Genomic DNA, 27,082 nt, shown 5'->3' with positions numbered 1-27,082 from the left:
AAATAATAATTTACGATCTAAAAATCTAACATTCTAATTATTGAACATGCATAATTTTGAAAACACTTCTGAGGAAGTATTATATTATAACCAATAGAAAAATCTTTTTGAAAATAGTAAGACAGCCCACAGGAATCGAACCTGCGTTCATTGAGTATTAATAACCATTAGTTAAAATTTGTCGTAATTGAGTATGACTCCTTTAGTATAGTAGTATATGTGTGTGGGCGCGATACCCGAGAGATGCAGGTTTGGTTCCTGTGGGGTGTCATACTTTTTTCAAAAAGATTTCTTCCATTTGTTATAGTTATTATATTATAGTGTTTTCAAAATTATGTATGTTCAATAATTTGAATGTAACATTCTTAAATCTTGTGAATTATTCGTTGAATAAAAAAAATATAGTGTACGTTACGTTAAAACTAAAATTTTGAGAAATACTGACGCTGCTTGGAAATCAATGTAGAAACTCTTCGCATATTCCTGTTAGTTAATTTCATTGTGATTAGGTTTATTATGGACGGCTTAATTGTGTAAAGCACGTTGGTCGAAATTCAATGAATGCAGGACACTTGACTTCCATTCCGTACAAATACATATTTATATATTTTTCTAATATGTATGTTTATGAGTTATTCCAAATTATTTATAACAATGATTAAATTATGCCAAACTCGATTCGCTTAGTTGCTCAGTAGAATCATTTGTAGTGAATTCGCATCGATGACGATTTTTCATATTATAGCGGAACTTGATAAGAGTGTGTTCAGATATATTGAGGCCTCACTACATATTCGTCCGAATAAAAAAGTCACTTTACACTTTAATTTAATATTATCAGAGAAGTTGATTTTTTTTTAACAGAAGATGTAATCCAAAATTCATTGAAGATAAAAATAGACTTAGAATTATTTTTGACAATCTTCTAATATACTTTTTAATGTTAATTTTATTCAATACTTTAAAAAATACACTCTCAAGGCAATTCACAAATATCAATAAACCAATAAAGTCATATAAAATTGGAAATCACAAAAACAGGATTAGGTAGGTACATCACAATTTCAAACTTGGTACGTTTTGGAATGTCACTATCAATAAATTTATTCAAAAAGTATAAACGATGAAAATACTACGATAATAGGTGTTCCCACAATGCTATATTTTTTAGACAGATTTTTCCTTATTTCAAGATTTATTGCTAACATTTTGTGTAGGTCGTCTATTGTGATTTTTCCTTGATATTTTTTGATTCAAGATTTTTATATCCTCCTAATTTATTTATGTTTATTACAAGCATCTGTTCTTTTAACAACATTTTTTTTTAAAGATTTTTTTTTCAAAGAAATTTGTTAATTTTATAAGATTTCGGTTATAAAAATAATACCCAACCTACGCCTTCAATGAAAATAATATGAACTGGTGTTACTTAGAAGAGATAGTTTTCGTTTCTCCAATAATCATTGTTATTTATCATCATCATCAGCCTGAATCTATGCACTGCTTGATGAAAGCCTCTTCAAGCTGCTTCCACTTCTCTTGGTACTGTGCATTGCGTTGCCATGTACTTCCGCAGAACTTTATCATTTCATCGATCCAGCGGCCTCTAGTTCTACCTTGCGGACGTTTTTTACGTCTTGGATACCACTGGATGACCAAATTTGTCCTACGACTGTTTCTTCTTCGAGCTATGTATCCAGCAACAATTCTATTATCAAACTTGCGTTTGTATACAGCTGACTGATTCGCAGCTAACTTCATACTGTCGATTAGTGTCGAACGATGTGCGCGCGCAGCTCTCAATTTCACTATCTACGAAACGCCACAAAAGAAGTATAACTTCAAAAAGTAAACGATATTCAATACTATTATTGTTTAATATCTGGTAGATTTTTAGGTGACGTATACGTCACTATTTTCAATGGCGGCGTATCGTGCGCAGGTTCTTATGCGCATGTTTACATTGTCTACTCTAGTGTTGACCGCCTATAGCGTGTGGTGATTCATGGCATTCTATGCATGTCGACTTACTCAATTAAAAACTATGCATGATTTTGAAAAAAAGTATTTCATTTTGAAAATTACACTTGTGTCCACGCGATGTCCTTTGGTTGAAGGCTAGGCTATAAATTATATATATTATTTTGACATCGGTCAAAGTAATTTTATGTCATCATTTTTTCATGCAATTTACTAGGTTACGACAGTTTAATAATATTGTGTGGTTGGATCAGTGTGTGTCATCCAAGGTTCATATAACCCGTGTCAGGGATTAAGCGAGAATTTGGCGAAAAAGAATAACCTTCCGGCATTCCCCGCCTACTATATATTACTGTTTTCGTTTAAAACAATATATATTTATATAAACACATATTAAAGCAAGGTAATTACAAAATATACAATACCACATGATATTATTGTGTAGGTAGGGCCACATGTGAACGATTCGAAAATTAAAATACTTACACGGAAACAATGAGTATCAATTAATTTGCATTACTTTGAAACAGTGGATGGCTTTACCTACATTATGAAATCCAACATTACCTAGGTCCTAGTATAATGACGAGATTTCTCATATATTGCAATGTGAATCATAATTATTAATACACATTATTGTCGGAAACTCCACAAATGCTTAGAGTACTACCAAATGAAGGCTGCATAAAACGATACTACGAACCGTGGTTGCATAATAAGACAGCGACCCATCGTCGATTTCTGTGACAATAATTAGAATGTTGGATTCCTTTGAAGTTATGAAGACGATTTTTGTACCCACGAAGGAAGGAAAGTCTTTAAAATAAGACATAATGAAAATTTTTACATGTACAATGTACCCATTCTATCTATATCCACCGTATGTCAAATACAGTATATTCGTTTATCGTTATACCATATACGACAGGCATTTAGCAAGGCTTACATACAGTGGTATAGTGGCTCTGTTCATTATTAATTATTATTCTGTTATGAATATTATGTTTTCTTTACACATTTTTCACGCATAGAATTATGGATAGTATTTATAGCTTTAGAAGTATCAAAGTTAATCACTCTAATACACTATAAAAACATAACACGAATTGATAGCTTAGAGGCTAAAGCACTCATGCGGAAAAATAAAGACGTGAGTTTGAGTCCCACTGGGTCAAATTTTTTTACAAGATTTTTTCTAATGTGTATGTTCCTAATGTTTTACAAACTTATGTTACATATCTTTATAATATAACACGCCAATTTATGAATTTACAGCAAACAAAAAATGTTCAGTAAACTAGAATCATCTCCAAATGTGTTAATCTTGCCGATTTTTTTAATAATAAAATGCCTAATTCTTGTCAAATTTGGGATCACAGAGATTATCAATATAATTTTTTATCGTAAATATTTTTCTAAAATTATCTCGTCATAAATTTTACTAATGGTCTTATAAATGCGATTCAAAATTAATCAATGTAAAAAATCTTAACTCCACTGCACATTCATGTACCGAAATATGACTATATTCTAAAACATTGTAGCGAGAGGTTTAAAAGAATACTATTTTATGTAACAAAAATACTTTATGCAGTCATCAAATGTTTAAAATAAATATAAAGGATAATAAGGCTTCAAAATTATATAAATAGATTATCTACAACGTTGAAGTAGTGTCCAGGATCATGGTTTGAAAATACAATAAAAACTCAATTTTGACCTACGACGAGCATGTCCCCCCACAATCGAAAACCAGTAAACTGTGCGCAAATGTGCAAGATTAGCAATTAGTTAGTTCAATTTTTAATCAATTATGGAAAATGTATTGATCTTTAGTATTACACCGCTTTAATTTTACTGTATATGTTACAAAATTTTCACTACGTATCTAACAAATTATTAAAACATGTACTTTAAAAAAAGTGAAAATTAAGTGGGGAAGGAATTAGGTTGTTTAAAAACCAGCAAACTGGCACTATTTTAATTAGCACTATAATTCTACTTACATATTTTAAAGTAAATCATTCAAGGCCATTCATTCGCCAGCCTGCTAATTAACATTAGCCAATATATAAACAAAAAGGTGCAGACTGAAAGGATGGAGTGGTTTACAGCAAATGAAGTTTTATATTACTAACGCTAAGATGAGTCCAAACTGAAAGTGGATTTTAGATCTAAAGGTTTGTCATAAGTACATATTTATTTAAACCTCATTAGGACTTTAAAATCATCTTTCCAAAAACCAAGGAAGTATATATTTTAAGGATTCAATCACTGGATAGGATTAATAAAGTCAATGTTTTCTTACCGAAGCAGCTTCTCGATGAACACTTTGCCGAGGAATCCGGTGCCCCCTGTGACGAGGATATTTTTCCCCGACACCATTTCGGCGATTCTATCAGGAAGTCCTTCCATTGTGGAATCCATCTTATGTTGAAGTTAGCTGTAACCAAATAAAATACCCTTATTAATAAACGTTAAAAATAACACATATAAATACATTATTCATTAAAATAATATGTAAATAAAATATGATCGAATGCCATCAAAAATCAATGCCACTGTAGGGCCATCTCACACTAAACAACGAATACCTCGAAACAGTTTGTCTATCTCAGATCATAAGTAAATACCAATAATAATTACAAGATAAAAATAACTTTTTATATACAACGTTTTTAAATTTTCTGTAGAATCATATAAACTTGACTTGACTAGCTTAAAAGATCAAAAAATTTGTACTTGATAGAAATATTGAATAAACATAAAATACTGAAATGTCATTTTGACATTTCATAATGATTTTTAAAGTAACGCACGTATATATTAATAATTTAGTTTCTAAGACCCCAGACCCCTGGCAACCAATAATAGTGTTTTACTTTTTACGGATTTCTTCCGAAATAACTTTTCATACAAAACAGAATTAACTGAAAATGAATTCAATTCTACTTAAAGACATCTAAAAGTATTAAAAGAATGCATTGGCACCGTGTTCAGATATAGGTATTCTAAAAGTTTCAAATGTCTAGCTAGTCGGGAAGTTAGTTAAAAATCGATTGCAAGATTTGTACTGGATAAACAACCACTGGACAAACAAGAATACGACATAATAAAAACGTTGTAAAAATCATATAAATTATAAGCAATTACATTAAAAGGAAGATTATGTAGGTACATCAAATTTTCCAGATTACATCCAGCAATACATAGACCCTAAAAAGACCAGTATTGTAATCAGCGTTGCCAATTTAGCATTTTTAGATACCCATCTAGCTTGTGGCGTTTTTACTAGCATTTTTTAATGCCTCCAACATCTTTAAATGTGCTGAAAATACGATAGATATTTAGTTTATTTATATTCATGCGCATAAAATTTCTGATTATCAGATACTCGTACCTACTTAATGGTACCTATTTTAGTAGAGTGAGAAATAAAATAAATTAATTTAACAATTTAAACAATAGGAGCATTCAAGGCCTTGTAGTGAAATGGTATCATAATATAATTTAATGTGTGCTTAGGGACAATAATAATTGCACATCAGTTTGACGATTATCGGAATGACGTGAAATGAAACTTAAGTTGACACAATATATTATTATGCATTTGTATATGAAATATATTTCTGTTAAAATGTGTGGTTTTTCCACGTTATTTTTTCGAATTCTGCACTTTTTTTCGATACGCAAAATGAAAGGTATTGACTTCTTTCTTGGTAGAATATGTAAATTTACTTGTAATTTTATTTTCACAAAATCTAGCACTTTTTCCTGTTTTCGTACTCTATCTGGCATATTTTTGTTAACGACCGTTGAAAACACTGATTGTGTTGATATACTTTAGATTTTGGTATTTAATGTAATGATTCAAATACACTCTATGACGACCGGTCATATATATGTCGAAAAACCCGTTTCTTATGTTGGCGTCCTGTGTCACAGGGTGTCATAGAGTGTTAATACGATGTCATAGCTGTCATACAATATGTATGTATAAATGTCGGAATGGCATAGATTTGATCATAGACACTAAAACGCTCTTAGCTTATATGTGCCCGATCGTCATATAGTCTATTTGAACCTTAGGTGATTTTCAGAAGCACCTCTTTGATGATGTCAGATGTATCAAAACATGAATAATACCTATAAACTGCCTCATTTATGGTCCAAAAAGAAAACGGAGTGCGGAAAGAACACAACTTGTCTTCTTGACGTACAGAGACTTTCAAGCGTTAAACTAATGAACGGTTCCTGGTGTAATAATGATTTTGAATTTACATGCGCCTGTCAATCACCTACGTGGTCGCGGCCACGATTTATTCTGGATCGGAACCGTTTCCTCGTGTCAAACCTATCAGGCACCATTATCGAGGGGTGCAAGATTAGTAAATGCGCTCCCTAAAGACATTTTCAATGATGTACTTTACATTTTGTTTTTGAAACTTTATTTTTCTGTATAAAATTGTATATTTTTTGTTTTAAAAATTTTATTTTTCTGTATTAAATTGTACTTAAGTATGTTTTGATTTTTTTGTTATTGTTATTATAATTATTTCCTATATCCTCTTCTTATCTCTTGTGAGGGTAATATTTGTTATAATGTAAATTTCATGTTATGTACGTCTTGAATTTAGATTTTTTATGTCCACAATTTCCATCATTAAATTAATAAATAAATCACTAATTTGGTTCAGAATTTATACCAATAGGAAATTACGTATAATTACCACGTATAGTTTTTTTAGTTCTAAGTAATTTCATTCAACACGTCTTGCAACTTTCATCAATTATTATTATGTAAGACTTTTTGGAATTCCTTGAATGAGTAAATTATTCCGGTAAAAAAAACCGGTTTTTCCAATGACATCTGTACCTACATTTGTGTTCAAGTATTAGACATGAACATTGACATAGATCGACTGTTATACCCAGAGCTAGTAAAATTACCAATTTTGTAAGTTCAGTTCCGGGTTCGGTTTCATTAGATCTAAAATCAGAACGGGTTCTTAAAACAATTGATAGACTTACCTAGGTAAACGCAAACATTAGGTGTCTCTAGTATTTTTTTAAAATATCACGTGGAGTATATTGACACCATAATTTGTATGTATGTAAAATTAGTAAAAAAAACTTGAAATCAGTTTGGAATAACTTCACTGGTATCAGCATGAGTAATCAATGATAAAAAATAATTGAATAGAAATATTACAAAAATCAAAACAAGCCACAAATAGACCCGACCCGACCTTTTTTAAAGTGTCCCGTTGTCAATATTAGAATGAGTTTTCAGGGTTCAGAGGTTAGGTTTTGGCTCCATTTTTAGCTCTGATTTTATATACGAAATAAATTACTAAATCATCATCTGCCGGGGTGGATCCACTGTTGGATGAAGGCTTCACCTAGTTCCCTCCACTCTTATAGGTCCCTAGTTCTTTGCTGTTACGTAATCCAATAAAATAATATGCTACTTACGAAAAAATGGTTTATGCTGGCAAATAATATAAAAATAGTTGGGGAAGCGGCATGATTGTCGCTTTTGTCTATAGTAGACGTCGTATCAGTTTATCAAACGGACGACACGGCAAGCGTAATCTTTATAATATTTTATTTATCTTTTTCGAATATTTTATTAAGAAATTCGCCCAACAATATATGTCATATATCCAATTGGAAGCACTGCTCTGGACTATTAGTGTATTGAGCTGATGATCCAGAGAAGAAGAGAGGGTATTTCTAGAAAGTGATATCAGGAATGGCCAGGGTCTACACCAGACTCTATTGTCAGTGAAAATGAGACGCAATACCTAATTCAAAATTAACACCACCTTCTACTCACTGTTACTATTGGGAAAGTATTACCATTATAATCATATTATTTATATTTCAATTAAGTACAAATCATTAAATACAGGTATTCGATATTATTGTAGCTCAGATATGTAGTAAGCAGGTGAGTACATAACGTACGAGAAAGTTTACCGTGAAAGTAAAAATTCAAGGCCGTAATAGCTATTAAATTTTAAAGTGTTAGCTAACTCGAATGACCGATGTCATAATCGACTCTGTGCTATTGAGTTTTGGTGTATATATGAATATATTTCATATAGTAAGTCAAAATTAATAACGCATGTTATGATTCTTACAACAATGTTGTAAGCTTTAATTTCATTTAAAATTTAACATACATGAGGTGTATTTGCATAAAAAGAAAAAAAAACTATAAGTACGACATAAGAGGCCGAGTGTTCGATTTATAAGGATATTACTGATAGTTAAGACAGATGGAAATATAGTTTAATCGTTTAATGTATACTTATTATTCTCTAGTACAGTGGTCAACAAAGATAGAACAGTCATTTTTTTTTCTTTTACTTCATTCAATGGTCTTAAATAAGAACTTTTAGGATTACAGCCACTAAAATGTCAAGCACGTGGAGAGGATATTCCAAATGCTGTAATTGAGTGCAACATAACCTTATCAAGAGTAAGTTGAGAAGTCGTCTTATTGATGAGAACTTGGAATCGTGCCTAAAATTAAAAACAACAACATACAAACCTGACTTACCCAAACTTTTCAAAGAGATGGATATTAAGTGTTTGTCATGATTTAGTTTTATGGATACCTTATTTAAAATTTATTTTTTATCAATCAATAAGAACATTATTAAGTGTGATATCAAGTTTCATTCAGTGTACTTACCTATAGTTGTGTACCTACCTATATAGTTTAAGTTTAAGAAATTTGGCTCTCAAAAGAAATCTCAATCGTTGTATTGTTGATATTTGGCTCTGTTGACTAATGAGTATGCCGACCACTGCTCTAGTACATGAACGGCAAATAGGATTTGATCGCCGTGCCAAAATAAGCCGATTTTTTTTAAAATTCGTGGTGCGTGCCATTCCTTTTTAGGTGTAAACATGATATTATAATCTAATCATATTTATTGAATATAAAAAAAGCAGTTAGATACATTTGAAACTTATATAATATTGTTTATTGAATATATAAAAAGCATTACAAACACATAAAATGTAAGAAAATAAGGAGATATAAAAACATTTAATAACACTATTTTTTGTTTAACAGCCCACATTCGCCACGTAGGTCAAAATGGAGTTTTATGGTATTTTTAGAGCATAAGCCTGGAAATTCCTTAAACATTGCAGATAACCTATTTATATAATTTTGAAACCTTATTATCCTTTATATTTATTTTAAATATTTGATGACTGCATAAAGTATTTTTATTACATAAAATAGTATTCTTTTAAGCCTCTCAATCTAATGTTTTAGAATATAGTCATATTTCAGTACATCCATGCGCTGTGATGTTAAGATTTTTTAGATTTATTAATTTTTAAACGTTTTTATAAAACCATTAGTAAAATTGTTGTTAACATGATATAGTGAAATATTTACCATAAAAAATATATATTTATAATCTCTGTGATCACAAATTTGACAAGAATTAAGCATTTTATTATTTAAAAAAATAAGCACGATTAACACATTTGATGATAATTCTAAAAATACTGATTATAAGCTGTCTTTGACCATTCAAATGTGATGAATAATGATAGTTTTATGATATTTATTGACCTAAGAATAAGGTAGTATTTTTTGTAATGCCAACAGAAATGGCGTATTTCAAGTCTCTTTAGTCAAAATGTAAAATTTGTCTGTAACAGTTTACAAATATACTCAACAAAACTCTCAGCAGGTCTACACTTACTCACAGTCTATACTTGGCCTTATCGAAAAATAAAAAAGGAATAGGAATACTAATTAAAAGAAATATATTAAGAAGGGTGTTATTAGCCTTGTGTGAAGATGTTACACGGCAATGAAGATACAATTATTGTGTACGTGTACAGTAATCTCGATATTATCATCTCGCAGTCGCGTGCTATGAAAGTAGACCACACTCCATTGGGAAGGACATGTCTCAAGGATGGAAGATTCCTAACTATATTATAAGAAGCAAATCTTTAGAACAAAAACTATGGCAGTGCAGAAAGTTTGAAGTAGACAGAGGCGAGTAAAGGTATTTCCTCAAGATTGCTAAGACCCACTTATAGTTGTAGTACAATAATAATTAATTAATATCGATGATAAAAATAGAAATTTTAGTACAACTTTCTAAATATTAAATAATGTTGCAAAATCTTAGAGGACTTATCGATTGAAATTAAATATCGATTATACATGATTATTATGTAACTTTAAGTGGGAAACACATGATTAATAATATGTACAGTGATGCATTCTGGGAAGGTAGGGAAATTAATATATTATATTATTTACGCAAACAGTATTAAGTAATTATGTATTGTTAAATTTACATAATTTGAAAGATCACAGAAACATACCTATTGTATTTTTTAGATAAATATTTTTATTAAGTTAGACTTGAACCCACAACTAACTATCTTAATCGGGTTATATGAATAATAATTAAGCTATCGATTTAATCATTAGTCGCGGAAAAATTTTGTAACAATACCCAATTAATGAGGTATTATTTAAAATTATATTAATTCCTAAAACATCTTATTAAATATTAATAATTGTAAATATCGTGACAAATCTAGTCTAATTGAATGAAATCACTCCTCCACGTTAGTTTAATAGTGTTCATGGTGTTTTTAAAATTTTTAATTATGTTGTAATTTATACATTGTTACTACTACTGATAAAAACTGAAAAACAAATGGTTAAATTAGTACTTACTGATGATTGTTTTTCACAAAAAAAATATTAAGTATAAGATTAATGACCTTTAATTTAGTTAGGTACCTCTATATCTGTTTATTTAACAACTAATAAAGTTTCTTCAGTAATTAATATTGTATTTACATTTTTAATAACGCGCACTTAATACTAAACTTGTTGGAAGGTCATTAGAGCAAATTTAAATAAAAACTAATGAAATTATTATTTCATAATATTTCCGTTACTTCGTTTTTTTACATAAAATTTTGTCGTTCCAAACATCTTAAAGATATTAATCATAATTTTATTCCTATTCCCATTACAACATTTAATAACATACACGTAGATTGTGCCACAGACGATTTCTTGTATTGTCCATTAAACTATTTCTCTAAAATAATTCTTCTTTAAATATTGTACCTTAATGACTTAGTTAATTTCCTGAATCCTGGCTATAAACATTCACATTTTTTCCAAAAAAAAATTTTGTCTTTATGATAGGACTGGATCGTTTATTGAGACTTCAACTACGATTTATGTAATTTATAAGTCGTGGATCGCAGACTTTAAATTTATAAATAGGATGATTTTGATATAATCATGCTTAAATATATTTTGTCTTTTTAACATGCGATTCGGTTTAGTAAATTATTGCTAATGAAATATATGTATTTTCTGTGTATTTTGCCGCCCGAGTGCTGGGACTCACAAAACCCTCGATTAGAGCATCTCTAGGTTTTCTACCAACAGGCCATGCGTGTAATATATGAATGGGTAGTTTTATTAACATGGCTATTCTAACATATAACTTATAACTCCAAAATCAATAAAAAAAGTGATAAATTAATATGATATTTCGTATTCAGGCAGTTAATTATTCCGGGAAGTTAACTGGCAGCCGCGATATTTTTTAACATGGTCACCTATAACCGCGAGCTGTAAATGTCGTTGAGTAACACAGATAACACGAGTTACTTGATTCCAATTGTAGTGGGATAATATCCGATTGGCCTTTTTTTATCCAATTAGATATTCCAATAAAATGCATTTGGAATCAAGTAAGACGTGTTAACTGTGGTAAAAATTATTATTGTAGACAACCCCCTTGTTCATGGATTGCTCCGAGTGATATCTGTGTTATTTTGGAGCAATAAAGAATAGCGAAAACGTGTTAACTATTTAGCATAGCCCTGCTGTTTGGTTTGCGGAAACAGAATTCAAATGGGATATGCTAACAATATTATAAAGTCATACTTTAACTATTCTGCGAATAAACCTTTTAAAGCACATTGTTGGTTAATTCGATTTAGTATATGAATTTTTTGTATATATCTATGCTAATATAATATTTTTCAATAAATCAGATAATAACTTTATCTTACCAATTTAATTAATTTAAAAATTAATACGCGACCTGGTTATGGTGGGATGATGTTTGTTTCACAAAAATCTTGATTTTTTTTATTGACAAACTGATATATTTTTTTTAATACATTGTTTATTACGTAAAAACTACGTAAAATATTCAAGTTTTATGGTTTTTTTTTGCAAATATCACGTCATAATCTGTATAATATAGACATTTTAAATATTATGGAATATTTTAATCATATTTATATTACTGATTATTAAACTTATACAATTGTATTCACAATTATATAGCAAAAATGTGTTAATGATAATAATATTGTATAGCATTGGCGACTCAGGTATAAAGCCGATACATTCACAACGACTGGTCCTAGTTTTTCCACCACTCCCGTTGTTGTCTATAGATGACCTATCATTGTTCTATAGAGTGCTCATACTAACGTGTCTATCGTGGTCACACAGGGAATGATTTGATTTGGATAGACGAGTTACATGATAAATAATACACTAGCATTTACACACCTACAAATTTAATGCATAGATCAATGCTACATATTTTTGCAAATCGATATTACCACCGGTTTTTGTGTGAAGGACAAGTCTGACTTTTAAAAACTGATGAATAACAGGAATGTATATTATTTATAAATAACACTGATAGATTCATATAAATTTGATTTGAGAATTTTTTATAATTCAATTTGAAACGAGAAAGGGAGAATCAATATGTAAAGCAATCTGGAATCTGATTTTGACAGATGAACAGTGGACCACTCGTTGCTTGTGCAAGAAGATATTATGCTCTGGCTTTATTAATCTAGAAATGGCGCTAATAAAAGCCATATAAACCAATACAACATGTCATAATAGTTAACAGATTTCACTACAAAGATGCCGTTGAATTCATTATTACAAAAAAATGTAGGCATTCTGGAGACGGATTATTTTATGTAATTAGTATACATTTTCATTTAGACGCTGGGAAAACTGACAATCAGCATTTTCGATTTTAAAAAGACCCTCAAACTGGCATACTATAATATATATCACTTGCTATACCATACACGTGAGGACGAATATCCCACAAGTTAATTATTTATAAATTACGCTTTTATCGACTTTGTTAAAGTAATGTATGCCTAAATTATTGTTAGTTAAATAATAATGTTTGACTTTTTGATAGATTTTTTTTAATTTTGAAAATTACTATATAGAGGTGGGAAAACTGGTCGATTTTGAAGACTAAGTATACTTACTACCAGTACAAAAAATTACTTAGTATCAAAACTTGTTCCAAAATAGTTACTTGTATTTGGAATACTATATAGAGCGGTTGGCGTGCGTATGTGACATAGGTCTCATACTAAACTGGAACTAAAACTTAACTCCATATTAGTATTTGAAATATCGGCTTCAATAGAATCGCTAAAAATACACTGAGCTGGGCTTTTCAAAATGATCCATTTATTATAAATTTATGAGTTGTTTTTATGTTATGTTATAATATTCTTGTTAACATAAAATGAATAATAATGATTTTTTTATTGTAAACTACGTCACCTCAGTCACCTTACCACATTTCCGAGGGAATAATATGCTGCTACAGAAAACTTATGACCTATTTGTTCATACGTCATAAGATGATCTCATTTGCATGTATATACTAATAAATTAAAATATAATTGTATTTAAGTGCTACCTCGCTCGCGCGCATTTAATGTCAATAGTATTGAAAGTCTTCCATTAAGCCAGCGACTCGCGATGATATCATCACAAGTTTTTTGAAAGTTTATTGGGCCACACGTACTGAGTATGGGTAGTTTCATCCGATACTTGAGTACACAAACTGGTGATAGTATTTCCAACTCACCTCTATTACTATGATAACGGTATCAGTCGAATCTTTAAAATTAGGATAATAAATTTATTGATAATATAGCTTTTTTTTAAGTTGTTTCTTATCAAGTGGTTTATGAACAATATATTATGTTGTGCATCCGTTATTTATTTTAAAGCAATATATTTACTAACTAACATATTATTATGGATCATAATATAATTGTATGCAGCCTGTTTGGATTAAAATTATAGATTTTATATTGTGATATTTTTGATAATCTATCTAATTGAAGTATTTTTTTTAAATTGAGCGTATAGCGTCTGTCCACGTGCATGGGTTTACTTGCACCAATAGTGTGTATTTTAAACTATCGCAATAATAACTGTTTACACGTCGTAAAAGTGCTGACTGTCACTCCAATCTCATTCTTCAAGCGTAATCGAGACGCGATGTTGTGATGTTAGTGTACTATTTGACAGTTCATGAAAATCGGTTAACCTCAAAATAAGTCTCTGCGCAGTGTAGTTAGTTTTTTTTACTGGCAGGTTCGCTACTATCGCTTTACTGCGCAGGCGAAGATATTCATGGTCTAATTTCCGCCTTAAAATTTAGAAGCTTCTGAATTTTTTGGTTCATGTATGCAATCTTGCACGATAATACGTGTTTACACGTGCATTTTACAACGTTTTTATTAGGTCGTATTCTTATTTGTCCGGTGGTTGTTTATCCAATAAAAATCTTGCAATCGATTTTAACTAACTTCTTGACTAACTAGACATTTGAAACTTTTAGAAGACTTATATCAGAACACGACGCCAATGCATTCTTTTAATACTTTTAGCCATCTTTAAGTAGAATTGAATTCATTTTCAGTTAATTCTGTTTTGTATGAAAAGTTATTTCGGAAGAAATCCGTAATCTAATCCACTATTATTGGTTGCTAGGGGTCTGGGGTCCTAGCAACTAAATTATTAATATATACGTGCGTTACTATGGAAATCAATATGAATATCAAAATTATATTTCAGTACCTATTATTTCTATCAAGTACAATTTTTTTTGATCGTTTAAACTAGTCAAGTCAAGTTTATATGATTCAACAGAAAATTTAAAAACGTTGTATATAAAAAGTTCTTTTTATCTTGTAATTATTTATCTTTTTCTTTATGTGGACGGTTTGTTGACATTTTTCTTAAATTAAGACTTACAAAGGGAGCAATGCAGCGGTGATTTTCTTTCTCGACACATTCGATGCAATCGTTTCTTTTTATCTTGTAATTATTTTTGTTATGACCACGATACTACGCACTGTCAGCAGTAAATCCATACTCGTGTAAATGGGGTATTACTTTTGGTTATGAGACACCTGTGTAGTTAATATAATATAATCAGTTATTTATCATTCTCATTGCCGTAATTATTTGATTATTATGTTAACGATTCACTTATAATATTAACATTATGGTCTTGCATTTTACTGAGGAATAACACGCATAGCCTTCTTCACTTATGATTTTATAAAATACAAATGTTATGCAGCAAATACAAAATGTATTCAACCGCAATTAACATTGTTGTATACTATAAATTAGTAGTATGCTGTTTTTCTCGTGTATTTACATATTATATGCATTTTCTCGTGCAGAAAAACGAAGCGGTTTCTCGCGTACTTTAATATAAGGCCATCCACATAATATGGTAACCACTTATGGCCTATGAGTACGACAGGTCTCAATGACTGGTCGTTGACCAGTGGTCGTGTGCTGCCTTGTGTTACCTTCTGGGTGAGACGTGAGACTATAAGAATGTATAGTTTTAGAATGTGAAGAAATGTACGATGAATTTTATCACGTGTTAAAAAGAATATCTTATTTTCAATCAATATAATATGTATTAAACGTAAACAGATCGCGTAAACAATATTGGTAATATTACATTTGAGGTCACTGGGGCTGAATTCATTGGACTAAAGTTGGCTTCAGTCTTGATCTATGTATACCGGCTTTAGCATTGCTATTGTGTTAATCTGCACTGTCTGCAGAACTAATCTGGGATTGGTGATACTATTATTGAGAAAGCAATAACTGTGTTAAATTAAATTCCTTAGGCCACCAATATAGTTCTCACTTGTGTGAACTGAGTATAGGAGGTGAATGTTGTTTTATAAATTCCTAAAAAAGGTTTATTTATATAAGTAGCTTATTCAGCCTTCATGCACTATTTTTTATATTTCATTTTGCTTTCACTATATTATTATGTTTTCGTGTTGTAAAACTTTTAAAAAAGTACAATCATTTCTTATTTTTACTCATGTAAATAAATAAATTTGATTTTAAACAGCTGTCATGTTTTTTTGATTAACAATTATAATTAGCAGTATTATAATTATAGACAATAATATGTTTGAGACCTTGATTTTTTATATCGTATAACTGATCAAAAATGATAAACAATAAATGGTAAACATATTTTTTTCTTTACGATAGTTTTTTTTTAATATCTACTTATAATAATTTTCAAATATAGAATTCAATTCAAATTTCCAATAACCTTTAGTACAAATTAATAAAGCATGTACCTAGGTAAGAATAATAAATGACTAGCTGATATAACCTAACAAAAATGCAATAAATGATATTTCTATGTGTATTAAAACTCGAAAATATAATGAATGGCTCATCCATACTATAATCATATGTAGATTATGATAAAAAATGTCTTTGGAGCTTACTTCTGGGATACATAGTAAAGTTTCTAATACTTAATTGTTCCCTTGTAACTGCTGCTTGTAAGGTTAAGGGTAAGTCAATAACCTTCCGTATTTTAAATAAAACTCCAGACGATTAACAACCCTTTCTACGTTTAAATGTCGTAGATTAAATTAAATAATATGATAAAAAATAAATAATTAGTAAGTATCGTGGGTGTTCTGCGAAAAAGCACTAAGTCAAAATTTTGCTGTTTTGACTTAATGATGAGGTAATCTTATTAAGAGTACGCTCTATAGTCTACAAAAACATGCACAATCATATCTATAAAACTGGCGAAGATAATTTATGTTATAAGTCAAAAAGACATACATCTATTCAGAGAAAAGGCACTAAAGGGACTTAGTGCATTTGCTTCTCTCATTCTCAGGCTATATTCACAAAATTCTGCGTGCAAAACTGCACTCAGTCATACTCAAAGCAATATCGCAGAAAGGAATTTGCCTTTTATATATATAAAAAAAGCTAAGACCGTCCAAACTTTCAAACTCGATTATCTCAAAACTAGTATTTTTGACTTAATGCTTATTCGCAGAATACCCACGGTATACAAAATGAGAAAATTTTAGATTTGAAGTTCATGAAATTCTGTTTCACGTTTCTATATCGCTGGACAACTTTTAGATCTTGCTTCATAAATATTTTTACTGACTGATTAGAATTAAACTAAGTTGGTAAATTCTATATTGAAGATTCCACTATTTTATTATGTAGTTTTTCCTCCCTCTCTCTATTTCTAAAATATGTTACATCATCGAATCGTCACCTGTAGCTCAGTCTGTAATGATTATTTATTGTTCGGGTATTCTTGCATATCGTAAATTTGATGAATCCTCGACTTGGTCATCCACTCCTCATCCCTCACAATATTGGTGACCTCTAGTTTAAGTACTATCTTAGTGCTTATCAAAAATTCATTTGAATTCGTTTCAATTCAATTCAGCTAATTTTTGCAGACTTTCTTGCTGATATCTTTTCAATGCGTTTCTGGGAAGTTACGGATCACAAGTCAAGATCAAATAGAAGGGTACATATAAATGATATAGTTTACATTGTAGGTTCAACTTAATGCTATGTAGGTATTACTTAAATAAATTAGGCATGTTTGAGATTCACGATGGGCAACCACAGGTATTATATGTTTATTTATTTATAAATTTGCATTCACATTTTTGGACCTTATTTGTATTTTGTCAAATTAATTTTAAAATATTTATATTAACAAAAATCATTATATTTTATGTTGTGGCAACAATGTGTGTCAATGATATTTTATTATTATACAGTGAAAATGTCGATTTTTTCAAAAATTGATCAAATGTTTGGAAAATAAAATTTAAATAATACAAGATAAAAAGAACTTTTTATTTACAACATTTGATAGAAATACTGGATAATGAAATGTCATTTCATATTTATTTCCATAGTAACGTACTTATAATATATTATTTAATAATTTAGTTGGTAGGACCCACAGAACAGATAGGCCATATTCAATACGCCGCATGGTGAAGCAGGATTTTGAATGTGTCAGTGTCCTACGAAAATGAAGCACGCATTATGCACGTGCAATGGTGTGTGTAATACACCAACATTAAATGAGCGCAAATGCATAAACCGAGAGCAGTTTTCTGTATTCGACGTAAAACGTATTATTGACACGTGTGTAAGTTTAACCCGGATTCTTTTTTACTCGAGTTGGTTACCTGCTATCGCCTTACCCGTTATGTATTTCATTTCCCATTATTTCTGAGTTCCCTGGTAGGACCCCCTAGCAACCAATAATGGTATCGAAATAACTTTTCATACAAAACAGAATTAACTAAAAATGAATTCAATTCTACTTAAAGATGGCTAAAAGTATTTAAAAAATGCATTGGCATCGTGTTCTGATATATTCTAAAAGTTTCAAATGTCTAGATAGTCGGAAATCGATTGTAAGATTTGTAGCGGACAAATAAGAATACGACCTAAGAAAAACGTTGTAATAATAATAAAAAAAACGTTAAAAAAAAACACAGGTCATAAAGACCAAAGAAAAAATATTGTTGCCGCTAATAATTAATGCCATACAAAGGGACATCATATCGGTATCATATCGAGAGAAAGTATCAAAGTATCGATCAACATGTACCAATACTGTGTTGACGTCCTAATATACAACTAAAAATTTATGTGGTTTTGATATTTAGTAATCGCTTAAATATATTACATTTTATTTTATTGTTAAGAAATAAAATGCAAAAGGCCAGCAAGTTGTTTTTTAAGTAAATTTGGTGTAATATTCGAGTCATTTTATGCGAATTTTTAAGCGGATTTCTGTGTCGAAAAACGCTAGATTTAATACTTAGTTTTTGAAAATTAGATTGGCTATTGACAAATAATGACAAATCTGGCGTCAATCTCGTAATTTCACTGCGGAGCCATAGTGGTTGAAGAGGGGGGAAATCCCTTATAGTATTATATATTATATAATGAGGGAAATGCAGAGAAGAAACTAGTTATAATATGGGTATTAAAATACCAAACAATTCGTATATTATCTAAGACGATTTTCTTCAGTTGTCATCACAATGTTTCCCCACAATTTTATAGATAGGTTGTGAAGATTCAAAAATAAATACGTATTTGCAAAATTTGAAAGAGTCATATGAACACTTCCAGGGTAATTTATATTTTTTACGTAGGTATATAAATTATTGAAATATAGCGACCTTTTTCGACGTTTTATCATAATTTACGTTTGAAGTACTGTTATTTTATGTTTTTTTGATTGTTCATTTAAATAATCTGAATAATATATTGTATTAAAAAATATATTATACGTTTGTAACACGGCAGTGCATTTATATCTAAATGCACTCGTGGAAAATACATAACATAATTATAATACGTAGTGGGCAAAATAATCTATTACATTGTTTATTTATATCGATCTAAACTGGTTGTGTCATGGTAATATCTAAACATTTAATTACCTATAATATGTCTAAATCAATTAAAATTGTGTTGATAATATGCATGCAGATTTTTACAGATACGACAGATGATAAAAATGTTAAGTTATGTTACAAATGAATCTGTAATATGAAATGACGGTAGAACATATTTTAATCATAAGTCTTATAGGCTCTTTTTTCACCTTCGTTTTCATAAATTTAGAGTTCATCTATCTATATAGGTAGATAATAATTTCTTCGACGTCTTTGGTACCTACATACTAAAAATGTTAAATTATGAATAGATAATATAAAATAAAGTGTTGATTACCTCTCGGAAAATTTCCCAATCGATTTTTTTAAAATTTTTATTTACTTTCGACACTTAGCACGAAATAAACACGACACTTAAAAATATTTTTTTTTTTGTGCTTTGCGAATTGTTACTGTATTTTGGCAGCAAAGAAATTTTTAGAATAGTTATTAATTAACACTGTCGGTCACTGATAGAAATATGCTGATTGTATTAATATGAATCTATGGAATAATATGTTTGCTGAAGATGCTACAATAGGAAATACGTGTGTGCAGTCAGAGCACACTCAAAGTACTGACCAGTTGTCTCTGACGATTGAACCAGCCAGTATTCGATGGGTACCTTTGCTCAGGATGGCGTAGCACAGGGCAGTCTAAATACCGGCCCGCGGTAAACATTGCAACGCAAATTTTGTTTGTTCTCATTTTGGTGTTTAGATACATAAATAATTACAAGATAAAAATGACTTTTTATATGCCACGTTTTTAAATTTTCTGTCAAATCATATAAACTTGACAATTCTATGTATTAATAAATACTTTTTTTTGTACTTGATAGAAATACTGAATAAATATAGAATACTGAAATGTCATTTTGATATTTCATATTGATTTCCATAGTAAAGCACGTATATATTAATAATTTAGTTGCTAGGACCTCCTTAGCAACCAATAATAGTGTTTTACTTTTTACGAATTTTTTCCGAAATAATTTTTCATACAAAACAGAATTAACTGAAAATGAATTCAACTCTGCTTAAAGATGGCTAAAAGTATTAAAATAATGCATTGTCGTCGTGTTCTGATATATTCTAAAAGTTTCAAATGTCTAGCTAGTTACGAAAGCTAGTTAACGAAAAGTTAGTTAAAATCGATTGCAAGATTTCTATTGAACAAACAAAAAAAAAAATTGTACTGGACAAACAAGAATACGAGCTAATAAAAACGTGGTAAAATTGTATGATTATGACAATTTATAGTAAAAATTCTCGTTGGTAGGTAACATTGAAGATAGTCCCACCAAACCACACTCGGTCTTTATCACGGGACCCTACGTTCGGTTATGTAGTAGTAGCATTTCTGATATCTAGGAATGTATCAGCATTAGTTACCTAAGACTGAGGTCACCACGCACTCAAGTGTGCTTTAACGGAATTTACATGATTTTAAGTTACGATTGACCATGAGAAAGAGGAGCGTTGACAATACCCAACAGCCAGGAGAAAAATAAAACATTAATTTTTGTCGTATCTATTTGTTAATTAAATACTTATAAAACTTAAGTTTATAAACGAAATATATATAAATATTTAATATAGGTACTCATATATTATATAATCAATGCATGTTGACCAATCGGCTTAAAAACCTCAATTTATCTGCTTGATTTTGATAATCATGCATAACCATTGCCACTCGATTACTAAGGGTTTCACACCCTTCTTAACTTCAAGGTGACTTCTATGTGCATTGGCTAATAATAATTGCTGGCAAGCTATATCTTGCCTTAATCCAACTAATAGGTTCCAAATGCTTAGGTGACTATATTGAAACAATGAGTTAATGGCGTTGTGAAAACCTATACAACAATTTCCTTTTTTATCTTTATTTTGTTGAGTTGATAAGTTTATAAAAGAAATTAGTATTTATATAAATATGTAATATATTTATAATAACTGCATGTTGGCTTACTTTATCTGCTTGATTTTAACCCTTATCATACCGGACCCGGAAATTTCCGTGATTAATGTTTATTCCTTTTAATACCGGACCCGGAAATTTCCGGTTTTTTTCCGGGCCGTAATTAATCAAATATTTTCAGCCATCTAATAACTTATTTGAAAAACTTTTGATGCAGTCAAGTAAGCAAAGATTCAAACCACTCTTCTGCATCGTTTGTTAGTAGATACTACTACTATCGACTGGAAAACTTGCCGGTATTGATGCACAACTCCACAAAATTGTTAAACTGATTATTTCGTTGTAGGTACCTAGTTACCCAAGCATTTTGAACAATATATTAGATTGATTAACACGAGATATACCTAGCTTGCACGCAACACCTAGATGAGTCCCCTTTAATTGAGGCTTTACAGCGATTACGAATGCAGAAATTATATGATTTGTTTTACGGCGTATTGAAAACCTGTTTTTTTTCAATATGTTTTTTAAAAGATTTTACCAAGGCTTTGACTGCCACTCGCTGTCATATCGCCTCTTCTCATCTAGAATAGGATCAGCCGATCAGGCTCTTAGTCCAATTATGTTAAAGAACTTTACAATTCTACCGACCTCTTCCGTTTTACCTACCGCCAGGGCACGTTTCAATTCACCATGAAGACATAAAATCTTTTACCTATTGTGTGTCCTGTTCTTAGCCTCAGTATCAGCTTAAGTTCATTTCTCTTTAAAGGCCCCACAAACCAGGGCACCAAACGCGGAGATGGTAGATCGCTGTTCTCTTTTGTCACTATTTTGTTTTTTCATGTTCTGTTTTGCAACCGTTCTGTTTCTTCATGTTCTGTTTATTCATAGAACTGATCGAATCAGGTACCAAATTTATAAGGGGCCTTAAGGCAATCTTTTTTTGCATAAATTCCAGCAGAATATTCTTATTAATTTAGAAGAATTTAAATATTTTTTCGTAGGTATATCCTTGTAGCCAGCGGCAAAAAACATTTTAAAAATAGCCGATATATTGGATTATTTGTTAGGTTGGCTTAGTTTAGGTTAGGTTAGGTTTTCACTCTTGAATTCATGAATTTTGCCAAAATCGGCTATGAAAATTGGGGCGGTTCCCGTCTGGCTTCCGTCTTGTACCGTTCTCTGTTTTTAGTTCGCATTGTACTTCATTCTCATTTGTATCATAAATTTTAAAATGTACATGCTCCGTTTATAAATAAATAAATAAATTATGGGTGCCTATGAGTTGGTTTCCCCCGACGTGAAGCAATCCTCGTTGGTACACCTCAAGGTAGCAGAAAGTATTGACTGCGCAGGTCGGCCGTTGCAAGTAACAAACCAATTTATTTATCTTTCGTTGTTTATTCGCGAGGCCTGCGAGTTTGTCGTTTGTGACGTAGCGCATTGGGCGGGACAAAATTCACTTCGAAATAATAATAAACATAACATATTAGGAAACATCGATGAATGCAACTGTTTCAAAATAGTCTTTGGCATTTTTTTTCCAAATATATTATAATTAAGAGTATTGCTCACAACTTTACTGATAGTGCTATTTCGATTATTCATTTGCATTTAAATCGCATGAATGCAAAATCAGGTAGGTTTCTAAAGAAGCATCCATATTTATGATTGATTCTATGAAAGATAGAGATTTTGGCGACAGTATAAATATACAATATAATTAAGATATCGATAATAAAAATGGTTAAACATATATTTTGGTTCAAAATATAAGGGTTTAGAAAGACAGTTTTTGAAGATATACTTGTTTTGGTGCGTTTGGTAGATAGTGAAATTGAGAGCTGCGCGCGCACACCGTTACGAAAGTGCGCGACAGTATGAAGTTAGCTGCGAATCAGTCAGCTGTATACAAACGCAAGTTTGATAGTAGAATTGTTCCGTTGCCCATGCAACGAATTTATTATTGTTGGCCATTTGCAATTCCTTACGTAAACAAACGATTAAACGTCAGAGTGACAGTTGTTACTTCAAAAATAAAAACAACGAGAAACCATTATAATATAATTTAGTAATATAAGTTAAAGTGTATGGAAATAAGCCAACGGCGTTCCAATAAGCGGTCCTTTTTCTTGAGTGTCTGATTTAACAAGATAATTTAGAGCTAGTCGAAGAATCTAGGTTATCCCAAGTTTTGTTTTTGTTTTGTTGCGCCAAAGAAGTATAACTTCTAACGCGTGTACATAAGTACACACACCGATTTTTTGTACTGTATACGTTGATATTGGAATTTATAGCTTTTCTTTTCTTTTATTTTATTTTTTATTTTGGAGGCCTCAAAATAAGTCCATTGTTTCGGCCTCTACGTCTCTAAATCCACTACTGGAGCCAGTGTTGCCAAGTCAAAATTTAAAATTTAAGTAGATTTTGACAAAAAATCAGTAGATTTTATAAAATATCAGTAGATTTTGAAAAATGTGGTATATTAGATATGATTTAAAACTAATAAGAATAACATTAACTAATAATATTAATTTATTATAAACAATGATGATATTAATGGGTAAAATGGCGCTCTAGGGTAGAGTTACAATGCTTTTTATGTCAATTTAGAAGTGTATAACATCAAAAAAGGTCATGCGTAAATCATTTCAAGTTTATTATTAAAAGAATCATTAGTTAATTAACATTTATGGAAAAACACAAATATCAGTAGATTTCTTGAATTTAGAAAAAAAAATAAAAAAAATCAGTATATTGGCAAAAAATATCAGTCGATCTACTAAAATTTCAGTAGACATGGCAACACTGACTGGAGTAATGCCAGGCTTGAAAAAATACAGAAAAGTAATGCCATATCAAAATCGACAATTTTATAGACCCTATACTAATACCTACAATTACCAAAGAAGCAATACTGATTTATGACGATGATGCAGGTGTTTGCGATAGGTCAAAAAACATAATTAGTCTACCTATTGATTCAATGATTTCTCTTAGCGTATATTGTGTTGTTTTTTTTCAATTATTATTCATTAATAACCTTGCCATTGTTATGTTATGACTGCAAGTAACAAAGAATAAATTAACAACTCAGAGATTAACAGTTAGCATTTTTACATTCAATGTTTTTCACTGCGATAAAACAAGGAATTATCTAATCAAATTTAGACTGACGTATTTTTAATTTATGACGTAGGTATTGATTGATATGTGAACCCTTAACTTTTTATGACTAATTGATTATAATGCCTACTAGTAGCTACGTACGGGTATTACGAAAACAATGGTTGATTTCATCAAGTACCATTTACTATTAAGTCTAGACATTTAAAAAATATGTTTTGTCATTGTTAAATTTACTACTTTTCTGGGTTCAGCTGTCACTAGGCCTGTCATGTCGAAAGAAAAAAAGTTTCAATAACTGGTATTGGTATTGTATCGAAAGAAAAATATTGGTAAAATGGTATTGTTAATTTTTTGACGGTCCTTATTGTCACTACTAATAACGATATTTAATCAGAAATCAAAAAAACGAATGCAGATACCCAATAAGATGTTACTTTAGAATCCGTAAATACCTATCTAAATCTAAAGTGCTATTTCGTAACATGGTAATTCAAATATACAAAATACCGTCTCCGGAAACTTGTACGTATGCAGTTCGCCGTATCACACTTCGCCGTGAAATGTTGTATTGAAAATATCTGCCCGTATATTAAAGACCGTCCAACCTCTTTGTGTCGTATAGAACTGACATAAAATTCATGTCTAAATAAAACACGGTCCTTGTCAGTTTACACTTTATAGGAAGCAAGCAGCAAACAAGTTTTGGAAATATCTGATATACTGGATTATTTGTTAGGTTAGGTTAGGTTTTCATTATTGAATTCATGAATTTTGCCAAAATCAGTTATTAAAATTGAATTTAATGTTCATATTGAATCTAATAAAATTGGAAGCCTTTTCCTATAAAATAGGTCACGACGAAATGTGCCACGGTAAAATGTTTTACGTACAGTTTACATGTAACAACAAAATACTGCTAACGTCCTCACAAACGGATCAGAGTGTCGGGGTCATCAGCAGCAAGCCTGAAAACCGTCTTCACATTATCGATCAAAAGATCCTGCGAGCTATATTATTTGAACGTCTGAGCCGCGAATTTTACGAAGAATTAGGGTAACCTATCATAATCTAAGTCATCAAAAATCTTGGCTTCTCTCAGCTAATCTCAGCTTGGGGTACAATGGATGGCATGCCCAGGATGCATGAGTGATTTGAATTTCGGATTGGACGAGCATTACGGAGGGTACACTGGACTGAGGAAGACAACTTAAGAAGGCCAGGGTCTACCCCGGGATGTTGTGCCACGAATGATAAACTTTCAGCTGTGTGGATATTATCCGTGACTCTATCCGACTGATTTCCTCTTTGGGATGCTTACATACTGTAGCTTAAAATTTAGAAGGGATCTTTATTTAGCTACATATTTTTTCAGACGTAAATGTGAACTCTGCCATTCTTGGTGGTGTTGGCTTGTGTGTCTCTGATAATTACCTTAGGAATCGAAGGCATCCGTTGTTTGTTCTCCCACGGTGCAGAACTAACCTGCCATTAGTAATGCCAATTGGGAGGGCAGTAACCATGTTTAATGAAATCGCTTCGGATATTGATATATTCCACTTACGTGAGGGTGAATTTAGGTGGACGTTGTTTTATAAGTTTTTAAGATAGGTTCTATCAAAGTTCACTCTGTGTGCTTCCATCTACTTTTATTTTGTTACTTATTTTATTTATTTTCTTATATTATTACTTATTCTCTGTATTTTTATTTTTAAAAATGATTAACACTTATTTTATGTCATGTCGTGAACGCTTTGAATTTATAATTTTTTATGTTCATTATTTGTAAAATAATTAAATTTGATTTGATAAAGAATGAAGATGGTGTTCTTAAAAACGTACAATAATTTACTGATGTTTTTGAGAAAATTGTTTCCAAGAAACAAATATATTTGTTTCTTTTTGAAAATATTACTGTACCCACCCTATAACCTACGGTATTACAAAGTCTTATAGCGCCTGTACACGCGCATGGATTTACTTGCAGCAATATTATTGATTTTAAACTATCGCGATAATTACTGTTTACACGTAAAAGTGCTGACTGTCTAGCCAATATTATTATTCAAGAGTAAGCAAGACGCGATGTTGTCATTTTATAGTACATTTTGACAGGTTGTGAAAATCGGTTAACCTCAAAATGTGTGTAGTTCATTTTTTTACCGGCAGGTTCGCCAATATCGTTCTACTGCACAGGCACAGATATGGCACAGTCCAATTATAATTGTCGCGTGAAAATATAGAAACTTCTGATTTTTTTAAATCCATCTTGCAATTTGCATGATAATACGTGTGTATACGTGCATTTTTTTGTTATGCCAGCGATAATTCGTACTGTTAGCAGTACATCCATGCACGTGTAAACGAGGTATTATTGTGGACC

At 30.7% G+C, this 27,082-nt stretch overlaps 1 protein-coding gene across 1 annotated transcript in view; it reads right to left on the bottom strand.

Moving 5' to 3' along the window:
• Positions 1 to 20,226, bottom strand: part of LOC147065104 (fatty acyl-CoA reductase 1) — a 108,151-nt gene extending 87,925 nt beyond the window's left edge. The window contains exons 1-2 of the mRNA XM_085956738.1: positions 19,946 to 20,226; positions 4,289 to 4,423 (exon numbers count right to left, since the gene is read on the bottom strand). Coding sequence (XP_085812864.1) covers positions 4,289 to 4,407 — 119 coding nt within the window. The 5' untranslated portion in view covers positions 4,408 to 4,423; positions 19,946 to 20,226. The remainder of the gene's footprint in view (positions 1 to 4,288; positions 4,424 to 19,945) is intronic.
• Positions 20,227 to 27,082: the final 6,856 nt, after the last annotated feature.

This window comes from Rhyacophila brunnea, unplaced genomic scaffold (genome assembly GCF_057557595.1).
Source record: "Rhyacophila brunnea isolate RB1 unplaced genomic scaffold, BYU_Rbru_1.0 scaffold_6, whole genome shotgun sequence".
NCBI classification, from domain to species: domain Eukaryota; kingdom Metazoa; phylum Arthropoda; class Insecta; order Trichoptera; family Rhyacophilidae; genus Rhyacophila; species Rhyacophila brunnea.
The sequence above is the reverse complement of the archived record's forward strand: the minus strand, read 5'-3'. Positions and strand labels throughout refer to the sequence as shown.